We start from the raw sequence: 13103 nt of genomic DNA on the forward strand, positions 1-13103 counted from the left end.
ATAAAATGAATTATATCAACAAATCATAAAAATATTGGAACTATGTATTTTTTATTTAGATTATTTTCAGGACTTATAGGGACTTCAATAAGAATTATTATTCGATTAGAACTAATAACACCAGGATCATTAATTCAAAATGATTTCATTTATAATTCAATAGTTACAACGCACGCTATAATTATAATTTTTTTTATAGTGATACCAGCTATAATTGGAGGATTTGGAAATTGATTGATTCCTTTAATAATTAATACTGTAGATTTATGTTTCCCGCGAATTAATAATATAAGATTTTGACTACTAATTCCTTCTTTAATATTAATAATTTCTTCATCCATAAAAAGTGTTTTAAATGGGGTGGGTTGAACAATATATCCTCCCTTAACTTCAATTCAATATTTTATATCTTCCTCTATTGAAATAATAATTTTTTCTTTACATATTGCAGGAATTTCTTCAATTGCTAGATCTATTAATTTTATTTCAACTATCCTATTAATAAAAAATAAAAATTATTTTTTAAGAAATTTAACTTTATTTTCTCTATCAATCTTAATTACTACATTTTTACTTTTATTAGCATTACCTGTCTTAGCAGGAGCAATTACAATAATTTTAATAGATCGAAATTTTAATACATCATTTTTTGATCCAAGAGGAGGAGGAGACCCAATTTTATATCAACATTTATTTTGATTTTTTGGTCACCCAGAAGTTTATATCTTAATCCTACCAGGTTTTGGGATAATTTCACATGTTATTAGTTATAATTTAGGTAAAAAAGAAGTTTTTGGTAAAATTGGTATAATGTTTGCTATAATATCAATTGGTTTATTAGGATTTATTGTTTGAGCACATCATATATTTACAGTAGGTATAGATGTTGATACTCGAGCTTATTTTACAGCTGCCACTATAATTATTGCTATTCCTACTGGAATTAAAATTTTTAGTTGATTTACTACAATTTTAAATTCTCATATTAACTTTAATATTTCTATATATTGATCAATAGGATTTTTAATTATATTTTCTATTGGAGGATTTACAGGAATTGTAGCTTCAAATTCATGTTTAGATATTAATTTACATGATTCATACTATATTGTAGCTCATTTTCATTATGTATTATCAATAGGAGCCGTATTTGCCATTTTTAGAGGATTATTTTTATGAATTCCATTAATATATAATATATATTTTAATAATAATATGTTAAAAATTCATTTTTGATCAAGAATAATTGGAGTAAATTTAACTTTTTTTCCACAACATTTTCTAGGTTTAATAGGTATACCTCGACGATATTCTGATTTTTTAGATTCTATATATATATGAAATTTTATTTCATCTATAGGGTCATTAATAACTTTTTTTTCTATTATTTTAATGCTATATATTTTTATAGAAAGATTTTTAATAAATAAAATTATTTTTATATTTGAAAGAAATATAAATAATGCAGAATTTTTATTTTTTTCTCCAATTAATAATCATACAATAATAGATTATAATATAATTTTTTTAAATAAATAGAATAAAAATAATTAATTAGTCTTAAAAATTAATTTAAATATTTTATGATCATTTTTTTATTTATAATTTTATTCATAATTATTATGCTTTTATCATTATATTTAATATTTTACAAAAACGAAAATATAATAAACTATAATTTTTCATCAATATATGAATGTGGATTTATAAATATAACTTTTTCTCGATTCTTTTTTTCAATAAATATGTTTATTTACTTAATTCTTTTTATTGTTTTAGATATAGAAATTTTTTTCTTAAGACTAATAGTTTTTTACGAAATAAGATTTTTAATTATTTTAAATACATTTATTTTTTCAATAATTTTATTAATAATTTATGAATGATTCTCTATAAGATTAAATTGATTTATTAAATAATTTAAAAGAAGCTTAAAGCATTTTGTTGTTAACAAAAAGTAGAAAATATTTTTTCCTTTTAAATTTAAGATAAACTTAAAGAAAAAATAAATTGACAATTTAAATGAAATTATCTTTTTCATTAAAGTATAAAATATATTAAGTTTAGAACTTAAAGATTTAAATGAAATAATTCTGTAATTTAATTTTAAAAAGAATGAAAATCTTTTTTAACAGAATAAATTAATTATAAATTTTTGGTTTTTTAAATAATTTAATATTTTAAATAAATAATTTTTTTTTTAACTTTATACCTTTTGTATAAGGAAAAATTTATTAATAAGTAAAATTATTAATATCTTCTCGAAAATTATTAAAATAAAAATTTGATAAAATATAGAAATAAAAATTTTTATTTATGTTATATAAATGAAATAATATAACTAGTTATTTAAAACAAAAATTTAGAAAAGCTAAAAAAATTTAACTTTTAAAAAAACATTTTAAAAGAAAATTCAAATTATTCTCTTTTTATAAAATAAAATTTATTTATTTAAGTTTAAAATAAAAATAATAAATTTATTTTTTATAAAATAATTTTATTAGTAGAAAAAAAAATGAAAAAAAATTATTTAAAATATAAAATTATATTAATAAAAAAATAATATTTTTTTAAATTAAATTTTTTAATTTTTAACAAAATATCATCAATAAAATTTTATTGTAAATTCTGCTCAATGAAATTTGTAAATAGCCGATTAATCGCTAAGGTAGCATAATCACTTGTTTCTTAATTAGGAACTTGAATGAAGGGATAAAAAAAAACTTTAATAAAATATTCTATTTTAATATCAAAATTTTATTATTAATGAAAATATTAATATATTTTTTTAGACGGAAAGACCCTAAGAATCTTTCTTTAACAAAAAGTTTTTTGGGAGAAAAATTAATTTTAATGTTTTAACATTTTATTGTAAAGAACTTTTTTTAAAGATTAAGTAAAAAGATACTCTAGGGTTAACAGGATAAAAATTAATTAAAGAACAAATTTATTAATATATTATTACCTCGATGTTGGTTTTATAAAACTAAAAATTGCAATAAATTTTTTTAGTTAGTCTGTTCGACTATAAAAATATAACTTGAACTGAGTTCAAATCGGTGAAAACCAGATTGGATCTTATCTAAAAAAAATTATTTTAAGAATAGTACGAAAGGAAAATCTTAAATATATAATTATATTTGATAAATAAAAGTTTTGATTTCGAATCAAAAGTATACTAATCAATAAAAAAATATTAATTTTTATAAAAATTTGACTTAAAACTTGATTTTGAACGAGAAATAGAAAAAATTATAATTATACCAATTAATGTTCTAAAAACACTTAAAAAAATCATAAATAAAAAAAAAAAATTAAATAAATTAAAATAAATGATTAAAGATAAAATAATCATTAAAATATCTAATACAATTAATAATAAAAATATATTGTTTAAAAAACATAAAATAAAAAAAAATATTAAAAAAATGTAAACTAAAATTCAGATAAAAAATATTAAATCCAAATTAATACAAATTAAATCTGTACTCCAATTAAAATTACATCTTCAATGTAAATATTTTAAAGAGTTTAATTATTAAAGTAATAAAATAAAGTAAATACTCCAATTCAAATATAATCAACAAAGTGTCAATATCAAACTCTAAACTCATAATTTAAAAAAAAATATAATCTATTATTATTAAAAATTAAAAAAAAAAAAGTTATTACTAAACCAATTAAACCTAAAACTACATGTGAAGCATGTAAAGAAGTAGTAAATAAAAAAGAAGATCTAAAAATTCTATCATTAAAATTAAAATTCAGTTTTATAAAATAACTTCTTATTTCTAAAATTTGTATATCAATAAATAAAATTCCTATAATTATACAATAAAATAAATATATTAGTGTTTTATGCTTAAAATTTTTATTTAAAAATCTATTATGTCTAATCATAATAATTAAACTTGAACTTAATAAAATTGAAGTACCAAAAATAATTATTCTTGTTGGATTAGCAGGAGAAATACCCTTAGGAGGTCAAAAATTTCCTATAAACATATTTGGGCTGTAGGCGTTATGAATATAACCTCAAAATAAAGAAATAAAAACTATTAATTCTGAAACAATAAATAATGTAAATCCATTAGTTAAAATGTTTATTTTTTTTTTTATAAAAGAACCAAAAAAAAAATTCTCATTTTTTAACAAAAAAAAGAATTTTATTAACAAAAAATACATGAATAAAAGAGAAGATAAAAAAAAAAATACTCATCTCATTAAATTTCAAAAAAAATTATTTATTCTATTAAATATAAAAAAAACTTTTAAAGTAAAAAAAAAAGGGCCATAACTTAATTTAATTATAGTTAAATTATTTAATGTCATAAATTTCTTCAATATATAAACTTAAAAGAGTTACAACAATATAAGCTTGAATAAAACTAACCAAAAATTTTATGAGTATATATGCATATATTAAAAAAAAAAAAAAAATATTTTGTATTAAAATTACTGATCTAATTAATGAAACTAATACATGTCCTGCAATTATATTAATAGATAATCGTAAAAATAAAGTTAAAGGACGAATAAAAAATCTTATTAGTTCAATTAAAATCATTATAGGAATTAAAAGTAAACTTGTTGATATAGGTAATAAGTGAATTAAAAAAGAATTTTTAGACTTTGTTAAATTTAAAATTAAAATAGGAAGTCAAAAAGAAAAAATTAAAAAAATATTTAAACTAATTTGACTAGTAAGTCTAAAACTATAAAAATTTAATCTAATAAAATTTAAAAGAAAAATTAAAATAAAAACTAATTTAAATATTAAATGATAAGAAATATTTTTTTCTATAAAAGAAAAAAATGTTTTAATAAAAACAAAAAAAGTATTTAATTTAACTTTTATAAAGAAAAAAAAAAATATGTAAATATTAATTAATAAAAAAGAAAAAAAAAAGAAATTTTTTACATCAAAAGAAGAAAAAAGATTATTTAACATAAATTTTTATTATTGAATTAAAATAAAAACTTTTTTTTTCAAAAATGTTTATTAAAGAATATAAATATATAATCAAAAAAAAAACTAAAATTAAAATTAAAATTCAATTTATTGGAGAAATTTGATATATTCATCAAAAGATTTTATCTATAATTAACTTAAGAAGTTAATGCTTTATTCAGCCATTTGATGAAAGATTAAATTTTATTTAAATTTAAAGATAATACTCTAATAGGTATAAAACTATGATTAATACCACAAATCTCTGAACATTGACCTTTTAATAAAATTCTTTTATTACAATTTAAAAATATTATATTTAAGCGGCCAGGAACTGCATCTATTTTTCTTATTAAACTAGGAACAGTTCATGAATGTAAAACATCGTTTGATGATAATAAAAGACGAATAAATTTATTTCTAGGAATAATTAAAGAGTTTCTAGTATTAATACAACGAAGAAATATACTTCTTTTAATATATCTTTCAGTTAAATTTATTCTAGGATATTCATATGTTCAATATCATTGATTTCCTATAATTTTTACATCTAAAAAAGAAAACTTGTTTTCTTCATAGCAATATAACAAAAATATAGAAGGTAAAGAAATAATTAAAATAATAAAAGAAGGAATAATTGTTCAAAATAATTCTAACTCATTTCTTTCATTTGAAAATAATATAGAATTTTTATTTATAATAGAAAAAAAGATTAAAATTCTTAAAAAAATTCTTAAAAAAACAATTAAATTAGTGATAGAAGAATTAAAAATGTCTATATTTTTTATTATGATATTGTTAAAATTCTGTATTCATAAAGAATTTATATTTGTCATAAAAAAAAATCAAATTGACAATTAAAATTTATTTACAATAAATTTTTTAAAGTCAAAAATTTAAAATTTTAATTAAAAAAATTTTAATTATATATAAACAAATAAAATATATAATAAAAAAATTTAATTAATTTAATGAATTAATAATATATTTTTTTATAGCGTGCCAGCAAATGCGGTTAAACGATTAATTTAAATTAAGTTCAAAATTTAAACTAAATAAAAACAAAAAAAAATTTTTAAAGTAAAATTCAAAAAAATTTATATAGTTTATTAAGTTAAAAATTAAAAATAAAATTAATTGGATTAGATACCCAAGTAAAAAAATTTTTTAGTAATAAACTTATAAAGTTAAACTAGAAATTTTTGGCGGTAAAATATTATAATTAAAGGGTCTTGATTATTTATAGAAAATACACATTAAAAAAAACTTAAGATTTTTAATTTATTTATCTCCGTAGAATAAAATATTAATTTTAATTAAAAAAAAATTTTAAAAATTACAGGTCAAGATATAATTTAAATCAAAGTTTAATTTAGACACAAAAAAAAAATATTTTAAACAAAAAAGAATTTAATAGTAATAAAATACAATTATAAAAATGATTATGAAATAGTTATTTTATGTACATATTGCCCATCACTTTCATTTTTAAAATGAAATAAGTTGAAACATAGTAGAAATATAAGAATATGTTTCTAAATTTTCTAAATACCCCCCGTATATTCAATTTCCAATTGAAAAGAATAAGAAAATAAGTTTTAAAAAAATAAATTTACAAAATTTATTTATTAACTTAAAATAATAAAATAAAAATATAAAGATACATAATTAATAATACAACTTCTTTTCAAAAAAAGTATAGTATTTTATCATACCGAAACCGTGGAAAAAATGAACGAGTTCAAATAACAAAAAAAATCAATATTAACGTAAAAAAATCATTTAAAAAAAAGAAAAAATTAATTAGTATTATTATATATAAAAAAAAACCGTACTCAATCAAAAAAATGAAGCTAAATAAAGAAGATATATATTCAATGTTAAATCCAGAAACTAACTCAGTTTCACTTTCAAGAAAGTCAAATGGTAAACGGTTTATTTCACTTAACGAAACTAAAACTAAAAGATAAATATAAATTAAAGAAAAAAAAATAATTAAATTTCTAGAAAAAAAGTAAAAGTAAAAATTAAAAATATTTATTAGAATTAAAGGAAAAAAAAATAAAAATATTAATCCAACTTCATATCTAATAATTTGAATTAAAACTCGAAATATTGATAAAATTGAGAAAAATCTATTTGATCTATAACTTAATAGCAAAAAGAAAAAAGCTATTAAAGAATAAATTATAAAAAAAAAAAAAAAATTTATATAAAAATATGATATACTATTTGAAAAAGGATAATTTAGTCTAATCAAAAAAAATATTATTAATCCGAAAAAGATTATTAAAACTCAAAAATTTTTTAAAATAAAATTTAATTTTAAAACTTTTTTTGTTAATAATTTGATAAAATCTATTAGAGATTGAAAAAAACTATTTATAAAAAAAAAGTTAGGTCTCTTTCGATTATTAAGAACTCCTAAAACTTTTCGTTCTATTAAAGTAATAAATATAATTCTTATAAGTAAAAAAAGTATTAATAAAAATTCAAAAATAAAAATTTTCAAAAGTGAAAATATTCACAATATAAAATCTTAAATTTTATGCATTTTGCTTTTTTGAAAAATAAAAATAAGTTTCAAAAACTTAAAGAAATTTAAACTGATAGAGGAAAAACCTTTTTTGTTTGCAACACAAAAATAATTCTATCAAGAAAAAAATTAATTAAAAAAATTTTAAACAACATTTTTTTTATCCCAACACCTTCTAACATTAGATTAATATGAAATTTTGGATCTTTACTAGGATTAAGAATAGTAATTCAATCAATTTCAGGAATTTTTGTTTCTATACATTATTGTAATAATACTCTTTTAGCTTTTAACTCTTATATTTTTTTAAGTAAAATTATTGAAAACGGAATAATTTTACAAATAACTCATGCTCATTTTTCATCTATTATTTTTATCATTATATATATTCATATTATAAAATCTTTACTAAATAAATCTTTTAATAAAAAACAAATGTGAATTTCAGGGAATTTAATATTATTTATAATTATAGGATCCGCTTTTATCGGGTATGTTTTACCTTGAGGACAAATATCTTTTTGAGGAGCAACAGTTATTACTAATATTTTATCTTCCATTCCATTTTTAGGAAAAAAAATTGTTTTTTGAGTTTGAGGAAGATTTTCTGTTGATAATCCTACATTAAATCGATTTTTTTCTTTACATTTTTTAATACCTTTATTAATTTTAGCTATATCAATAATTCATTTATCTATTCTTCATGAAAAAGGCTCATCTAACCAAATAGGATTAAATTCAAGAAAAGATAAAATCTATTTTAATAAAAGATTTATATTTAAAGATTTAATTTCTTTAATATTAATAGTAATATTTTATTGCTTAATATTATCATTTTTTATTGATTTTCATTTTAGAATAGCAAAAGAAAATTTTTTTCCAGCTGACCCTCTAAATACACCTTTACATATTAAACCTGAATGATACTTTATATTTGCTTACGCAATTCTACGATCTGTACCAAGAAAAATTGGAGGAATTTTGAGACTATTAATTCTATTTTTATTATTTATTTTATTAATATTTAATAAATCAAATTATTCAAAATTTTTTTTTAAAAAAAAAATATTAATTTTTATTTTTTTAACCTGTTTTATTATTCTTACTAATATAGGTTATAAATTAATTGAATACCCTTTTACAGAAATTTCATTATTTTTTGGTATATTAATAATTTTAATTTTACCTTTAATATAAAAGTTTGAATAAAATTTATTTTCAAAATAAATTTTTAACTTTAAGAAAAAATAATTTGCAAAATTATTTTAAATTCAACTTAAAAATAATTTTATTTTTTTATTTTTTGACAATAAATTTTAACCCAATAAGAGTAGTAATTAACTTCTCATTTTTTTTATTGATTTTAATAATAAATTTTTTAATTTGTAATAATGACAAATGAATAATAATACTTTTAATTATTTTTATAGTTGGGGGAATAATAATTTTTGTTTCCTTAATTTGTTGTACTATAAAATTTAATTTAATAAATAAAAAAAAAAATTATTTGATCATTTTTTTAATTACATTTTATTTATCATTAATAATTATATATAACTCTTTTTCAATTTCATTGTCCTTTATAAATAATATATTCATATTCTTTTTTTGTTTTTTAATTATTATAATAATATTTTTTTTAAAAAATATTCTATTCAAAAAACAAAAAAATATTAAAATGTATGTCATTTATATATATATTTTTGTTTTCCAACAACATAATTTTACTATTTTTAGTAATATTTACGTATTTAATTTTCTTAGAAAATTTTATTAATTGTATAATAATATTTATAACAATAATTATAATAAAAATGATTTTATTTAGTGTGAAAGAAAAAATGAATAATTACTTTTTTTTTATAAAAAAAAAGATTATTATATTAATAATAATTATATTATTAATATTTTTTTATACAAAAAAAATAATTAACTTTTACATTTATTTTGAATTAATTTCGTTAATAATTTTTTCTTTAATTTTTTTTTCTAGATTTTCAAATCAGCGACTAAAAGCAAGAATCTATATTTTTATATTTATAGGGATAAGAACTTTTCCTATATTAGTAATATTTTTTTTTTTAAATGAAAACACAATATTATTAATTTTTTTTTTAGGATTTTTAATTAAAATTCCTATTATGTTCTTTCATTTATGACTTCCTAAAGCACATGTAGAAGCAAATTTTTATGATTCAATAATTTTAGCGAGTCTATTATTAAAATTAGGAGGGTATGGAATAATAAATTTAAATTTAATCAAAAAAATCAATTTTTTTTTTATATGAACTTTAATAAGAATTTTTTTTTTATCAGTTAGAATAATTTTTTTAATAGATTTAAAAATGATTTTTGCCTACTCATCAATTATTCATATAAATGGAATAGTAATAATGTTATTAAGAAATAATTTTTTTACAGAAAAAATATTTGTTATTATAATAATTAGTCATGCAATTAGATCATCAATAATATTTTATATTATTGGAGTAATTTATGAATTTACATTTTCACGAATAATAATGATTAATAAAAATTTTATGATTAATAATCTAATTTTATTTATAATTATTTTTTTTACTTTATTTGTTAATATAGCAATACCTCCTTTTATAACTTTTTTTTCAGAAATATATATATATATATCTTTAATTAATTATAGAAAAAAAATAATAATTATTCTTATTTACATATTATTAGTATCAGTAATATTTAACCTTATAGTATTAAAAAATATAGGGATAAGAAACATAAACAAATTTTTTAAAATTAACCAAATAAAAACAAAAAATTTATTTTTATTAAAAGAACATCTAATATTACTTTTATTTATATAATTGGAATAGTTTATACAAAAATATTAAATTGTGAATTTAAAGAAATTTTTCAATAATTATTTTTATTAATATATTTAAAATTTTTTTAATAACGTTTTTAATAATATCTTTAGTAATGATTAATAATACTTTTTTAATAAATTTTCAAATATTAATTATTTTAAACGAAATATTTTTAAACCTTTATAAAAATTTTGTATTAGTTTTAGATATATATTCATTTTCTTTTTTCTTTATTGTGTCAATTGTTGTTTTTAATGTTTTAAGATTCATAAACATTTATATAAATTATAATAAAAATATAAAAGTTTTTTTTTTTATAACAAAAATTTTTATTATTTCTATATTTATACTTGTATTTTCATTTAATTTATGAACAATAATTTTAGGTTGAGAAGGGTTAGGAATAAGATCTTTTTTTTTAATTTTTTATTACAACAATTTTGAGAGATGAAAAAGAGCAATTAAAACATTTATTAATAATAAAATAGGGGATTGTTTGATTTTAATATCTATAATTTATTCAACTATAAATTTGAATTCATTTAAGATAGTAACCTTAATATTTTTAATTTCAATAATAACAAAAAGTGCACAATATCCATTTATATCATGATTACCTATAGCCATAGCTGCCCCAACTCCAATTTCAGCAATAGTTCACAGTTCAACTCTTGTAACAGCAGGGTTATTTATTATATTTCGTTTAATTAATAATTTTTTTACAAAAACGAATTCAAATCTAATTGTTAATCTATGCTTATTATCAATATTTATTAGAGGTATAAAAGCTGTAAGAGAAAAAGATATAAAAAAAATGATTGCTTTATCAACATTAAGACAAATTGGATTAATTTTTTTTTTTTTAATTAATAACATAAAAATTATTGCATTTATTTATATATGTAATCATGCTTTATTTAAATCTCTAATTTTTATTAATATAGGTTTTATAATAATAAATAACTTTTCAAATCAATTGAAATTTAATATATTAAATAAAAATATATGTTCAAACTTTATTTTATCATATAAAATTTCTTGTTTAAACTTAATAAATTTGTCTTTTTTTTCATCTTTTTTTATTAAAGAAAAAATATTAATAAATTTAAGATCAAATTTTTTTAGTATAATAAAATTTATTATTTTTTTAGTAAGAAGTTTTCTTACTATAAACTATAGAATTAAAATAATGTTCTTTTTTAATAGACAAAACTTTAAAATTAAAAGAAATAATGAATTTAAAACAAAAAATTATTATAAATCACTTTTTTTGATAAATATCTTTTCAATTTGTTATAGAAGATTAATAATAGAAATAATTTTATTTATTGATATAATAAATCTATTAATTATAATATTTTATTTAATTTCAATAATGATAAATTACAAAATTTATTCAATAAATTTTAATTTTATTAATTCTTTAGCTTATACAGAGTTTAGTATATATATTTATCCTTTCAAAATAATAAAATATAGTTTAGATATTAATGAATTATGGATGGAAAAGATTTCTCTAAACTTTTATTTTTTAATAAAAAATAAAATTATTTTTAAAACTTTCAATATAAATTTTAATTTAATTATAATATTATTAATTATTTTAATATTTATTTAATTTATAATACTAAATTTAAGTTATATTAAACTATTTACTTTCAAAGTAAAATAATTTATTTAGAATATTAAATTTATTATTAATATATTATTTTATATTTATTTTTATAGTATTTATATATAGAAATATAATTATAATTTGATTTTATATAGAAATAAGTTCAATAATATTTTATATTATACTAAATAAATTGAATAATAATAAAGAGATTAATATTATTTATTTTATTATTCAAGAGATAAGATCAATTATAATGATTTATATATATATAATTAATAATTTATTTTTATTGAATTTTTTTATTTTATTAAAGATAGGGGTTCCCCCTATACATAATTGACTATTAAAAATTTCAATTTTTTTAAATTGAAAAATTTTATATATAGTTATAAACTTTCAAAAGATTATCCCACTTAATTTTATTTACATATATATATGTAATTCATGGTCAATAATAATCATTTTGAATCTATTTATAACTACGTTTTTTTTGTTTAATGCTTTTAATAATAAGTATTTATACTCAATTATCTCATTAAACTCATTAAGATGAATTATTTTATTAATATTTTTTAACAAAATATTCATATTAATATATTTATTAATATATTTTTATTTTAACTTTTTTTTTTTAAAAAGTTTGATAAACAATAATAGTAAAAATTTTTTTAATATATTAAATTTTAAAATATTATTTTTTTTCGTTTTATTAAACATAATCTCTTTTCCTCCAACAATTATATTTTTATTGAAAATTAAAATTATCTTTTTATTAAAAATATATAATTTAACAAAATTTATTTTAATTTTTATAATTTTTATTATATTAGTTTTCTCAATAGTATTTTTTATATTTTTTTTAAATCATTTTTTTGTAATGGAGTGGTTAAAAGAAAAAATTAATATTAAATTTAACATAATTCTTTATTTTAATTTAATATTTATATTTTTATTTAGGAGTAAGCTATATAAGCTAAAGGATTCATATTCCTTTGAATTTTTCCTAAAATATTAAGAAAATATTTTAAAGCTGCTAACTTTAAATTAAATAATTTCTTTTAGCTCTAATTTTATTAAAAATAAAATTTACAATTTTAATTTTATTAGAAAAAAGAAGTAAAATTTAGTTATTGATAATTAACTTTTAGAAATTTACTA

General features: G+C 15.7%; 13 protein-coding genes and 24 non-coding genes across 37 annotated transcripts, besides 1 other annotated feature; 20 read left to right on the forward strand and 17 right to left on the reverse strand. All coding sequences in view use genetic code 5, as the record gives it.

Moving 5' to 3' along the window:
- On the forward strand, nt 1-1539 carry COX1 (cytochrome c oxidase subunit I). Its single transcript has one exon. The coding sequence runs from the start codon at nt 1-3 to the stop codon at nt 1537-1539; it is 1539 nt and encodes a 512-aa protein (YP_001795371.1).
- Nucleotides 1540-1583: a D loop (putative control region).
- On the forward strand, nt 1584-1919 carry ND3 (NADH dehydrogenase subunit 3). Its single transcript has one exon. It carries the CDS (start codon nt 1584-1586, stop codon nt 1917-1919), a length of 336 nt encoding a protein of 111 aa, YP_001795372.1.
- On the forward strand, nt 1920-1983 carry KEG79_t01. The gene has a single exon. It is a non-coding gene; the product is annotated as a tRNA-Asn (tRNA).
- KEG79_t02 lies at nt 1984-2036 on the reverse strand. The gene has a single exon. It is a non-coding gene; the product is annotated as a tRNA-Asp (tRNA).
- On the forward strand, nt 2037-2088 carry KEG79_t03. The gene has a single exon. It is a non-coding gene; the product is annotated as a tRNA-Leu (tRNA).
- On the reverse strand, nt 2089-2139 carry KEG79_t04. The gene has a single exon. It is a non-coding gene; the product is annotated as a tRNA-Glu (tRNA).
- On the forward strand, nt 2140-3130 carry KEG79_r02. The gene has a single exon. It is a non-coding gene; the product is annotated as a l-rRNA (ribosomal RNA).
- KEG79_t05 lies at nt 3131-3187 on the forward strand. Its single transcript has one exon. It is a non-coding gene; the product is annotated as a tRNA-Arg (tRNA).
- A 9-nt stretch (nt 3188-3196) lies between these two features.
- On the reverse strand, nt 3197-3442 carry ND4L (NADH dehydrogenase subunit 4L). Its single transcript has one exon. The coding sequence runs from the start codon at nt 3440-3442 to the stop codon at nt 3197-3199; it is 246 nt and encodes an 81-aa protein (YP_001795373.1).
- Nucleotides 3443-3486, reverse strand: KEG79_t06. The gene has a single exon. It is a non-coding gene; the product is annotated as a tRNA-Pro (tRNA).
- Nucleotides 3487-3545, reverse strand: KEG79_t07. Its single transcript has one exon. It is a non-coding gene; the product is annotated as a tRNA-Phe (tRNA).
- Nucleotides 3546-4332, reverse strand: COX3 (cytochrome c oxidase subunit III). Its single transcript has one exon. A coding segment is annotated over exon 1 (787 nt).
- Nucleotides 4333-4951, reverse strand: ATP6 (ATP synthase F0 subunit 6). The gene has a single exon. A coding segment is annotated over exon 1 (619 nt).
- Nucleotides 4952-5081, reverse strand: ATP8 (ATP synthase F0 subunit 8). Its single transcript has one exon. A coding segment is annotated over exon 1 (130 nt).
- On the reverse strand, nt 5082-5143 carry KEG79_t08. Its single transcript has one exon. It is a non-coding gene; the product is annotated as a tRNA-Lys (tRNA).
- Nucleotides 5144-5148: 5 nt separating this feature from the next.
- Nucleotides 5149-5787, reverse strand: COX2 (cytochrome c oxidase subunit II). The gene has a single exon. The coding sequence runs from the start codon at nt 5785-5787 to the stop codon at nt 5149-5151; it is 639 nt and encodes a 212-aa protein (YP_001795377.1).
- Nucleotides 5788-5798: 11 nt separating this feature from the next.
- Nucleotides 5799-5845, reverse strand: KEG79_t09. Its single transcript has one exon. It is a non-coding gene; the product is annotated as a tRNA-Tyr (tRNA).
- On the forward strand, nt 5846-6491 carry KEG79_r01. The gene has a single exon. It is a non-coding gene; the product is annotated as a s-rRNA (ribosomal RNA).
- On the forward strand, nt 6492-6544 carry KEG79_t10. Its single transcript has one exon. It is a non-coding gene; the product is annotated as a tRNA-Gly (tRNA).
- On the reverse strand, nt 6545-6599 carry KEG79_t11. Its single transcript has one exon. It is a non-coding gene; the product is annotated as a tRNA-Thr (tRNA).
- Nucleotides 6600-6601: 2 nt separating this feature from the next.
- ND1 (NADH dehydrogenase subunit 1) lies at nt 6602-7457 on the reverse strand. The gene has a single exon. A coding segment is annotated over exon 1 (856 nt).
- KEG79_t12 lies at nt 7458-7519 on the reverse strand. The gene has a single exon. It is a non-coding gene; the product is annotated as a tRNA-Leu (tRNA).
- Nucleotides 7512-7558, reverse strand: KEG79_t13. The gene has a single exon. It is a non-coding gene; the product is annotated as a tRNA-Gln (tRNA).
- Nucleotides 7559-7608, forward strand: KEG79_t14. The gene has a single exon. It is a non-coding gene; the product is annotated as a tRNA-Cys (tRNA).
- An 11-nt stretch (nt 7609-7619) lies between these two features.
- Nucleotides 7620-8684, forward strand: CYTB (cytochrome b). The gene has a single exon. It carries the CDS (start codon nt 7620-7622, stop codon nt 8682-8684), a length of 1065 nt encoding a protein of 354 aa, YP_001795379.1.
- Nucleotides 8683-8726, reverse strand: KEG79_t15. Its single transcript has one exon. It is a non-coding gene; the product is annotated as a tRNA-Ser (tRNA).
- KEG79_t16 lies at nt 8722-8769 on the reverse strand. Its single transcript has one exon. It is a non-coding gene; the product is annotated as a tRNA-Ala (tRNA).
- On the forward strand, nt 8770-9169 carry ND6 (NADH dehydrogenase subunit 6). Its single transcript has one exon. A coding segment is annotated over exon 1 (400 nt).
- On the forward strand, nt 9170-10323 carry ND4 (NADH dehydrogenase subunit 4). The gene has a single exon. A coding segment is annotated over exon 1 (1154 nt).
- KEG79_t17 lies at nt 10324-10379 on the forward strand. Its single transcript has one exon. It is a non-coding gene; the product is annotated as a tRNA-His (tRNA).
- ND5 (NADH dehydrogenase subunit 5) lies at nt 10380-11945 on the forward strand. Its single transcript has one exon. The coding sequence runs from the start codon at nt 10380-10382 to the stop codon at nt 11943-11945; it is 1566 nt and encodes a 521-aa protein (YP_001795382.1).
- Nucleotides 11946-11954: 9 nt separating this feature from the next.
- On the forward strand, nt 11955-12009 carry KEG79_t18. Its single transcript has one exon. It is a non-coding gene; the product is annotated as a tRNA-Trp (tRNA).
- ND2 (NADH dehydrogenase subunit 2) lies at nt 12010-12898 on the forward strand. Its single transcript has one exon. A coding segment is annotated over exon 1 (889 nt).
- KEG79_t19 lies at nt 12899-12953 on the forward strand. Its single transcript has one exon. It is a non-coding gene; the product is annotated as a tRNA-Met (tRNA).
- Nucleotides 12954-12959: 6 nt separating this feature from the next.
- KEG79_t20 lies at nt 12960-13003 on the forward strand. Its single transcript has one exon. It is a non-coding gene; the product is annotated as a tRNA-Ser (tRNA).
- Nucleotides 13004-13007: 4 nt separating this feature from the next.
- On the forward strand, nt 13008-13055 carry KEG79_t21. The gene has a single exon. It is a non-coding gene; the product is annotated as a tRNA-Val (tRNA).
- A 5-nt stretch (nt 13056-13060) lies between these two features.
- On the forward strand, nt 13061-13103 carry KEG79_t22. Its single transcript has one exon. It is a non-coding gene; the product is annotated as a tRNA-Ile (tRNA).

This window comes from Tetranychus urticae, mitochondrion (assembly GCF_039701765.1).
Source record: "Tetranychus urticae mitochondrion, complete genome".
In the NCBI taxonomy this organism is placed as follows: Eukaryota; Metazoa; Arthropoda; class Arachnida; order Trombidiformes; family Tetranychidae; genus Tetranychus; species Tetranychus urticae.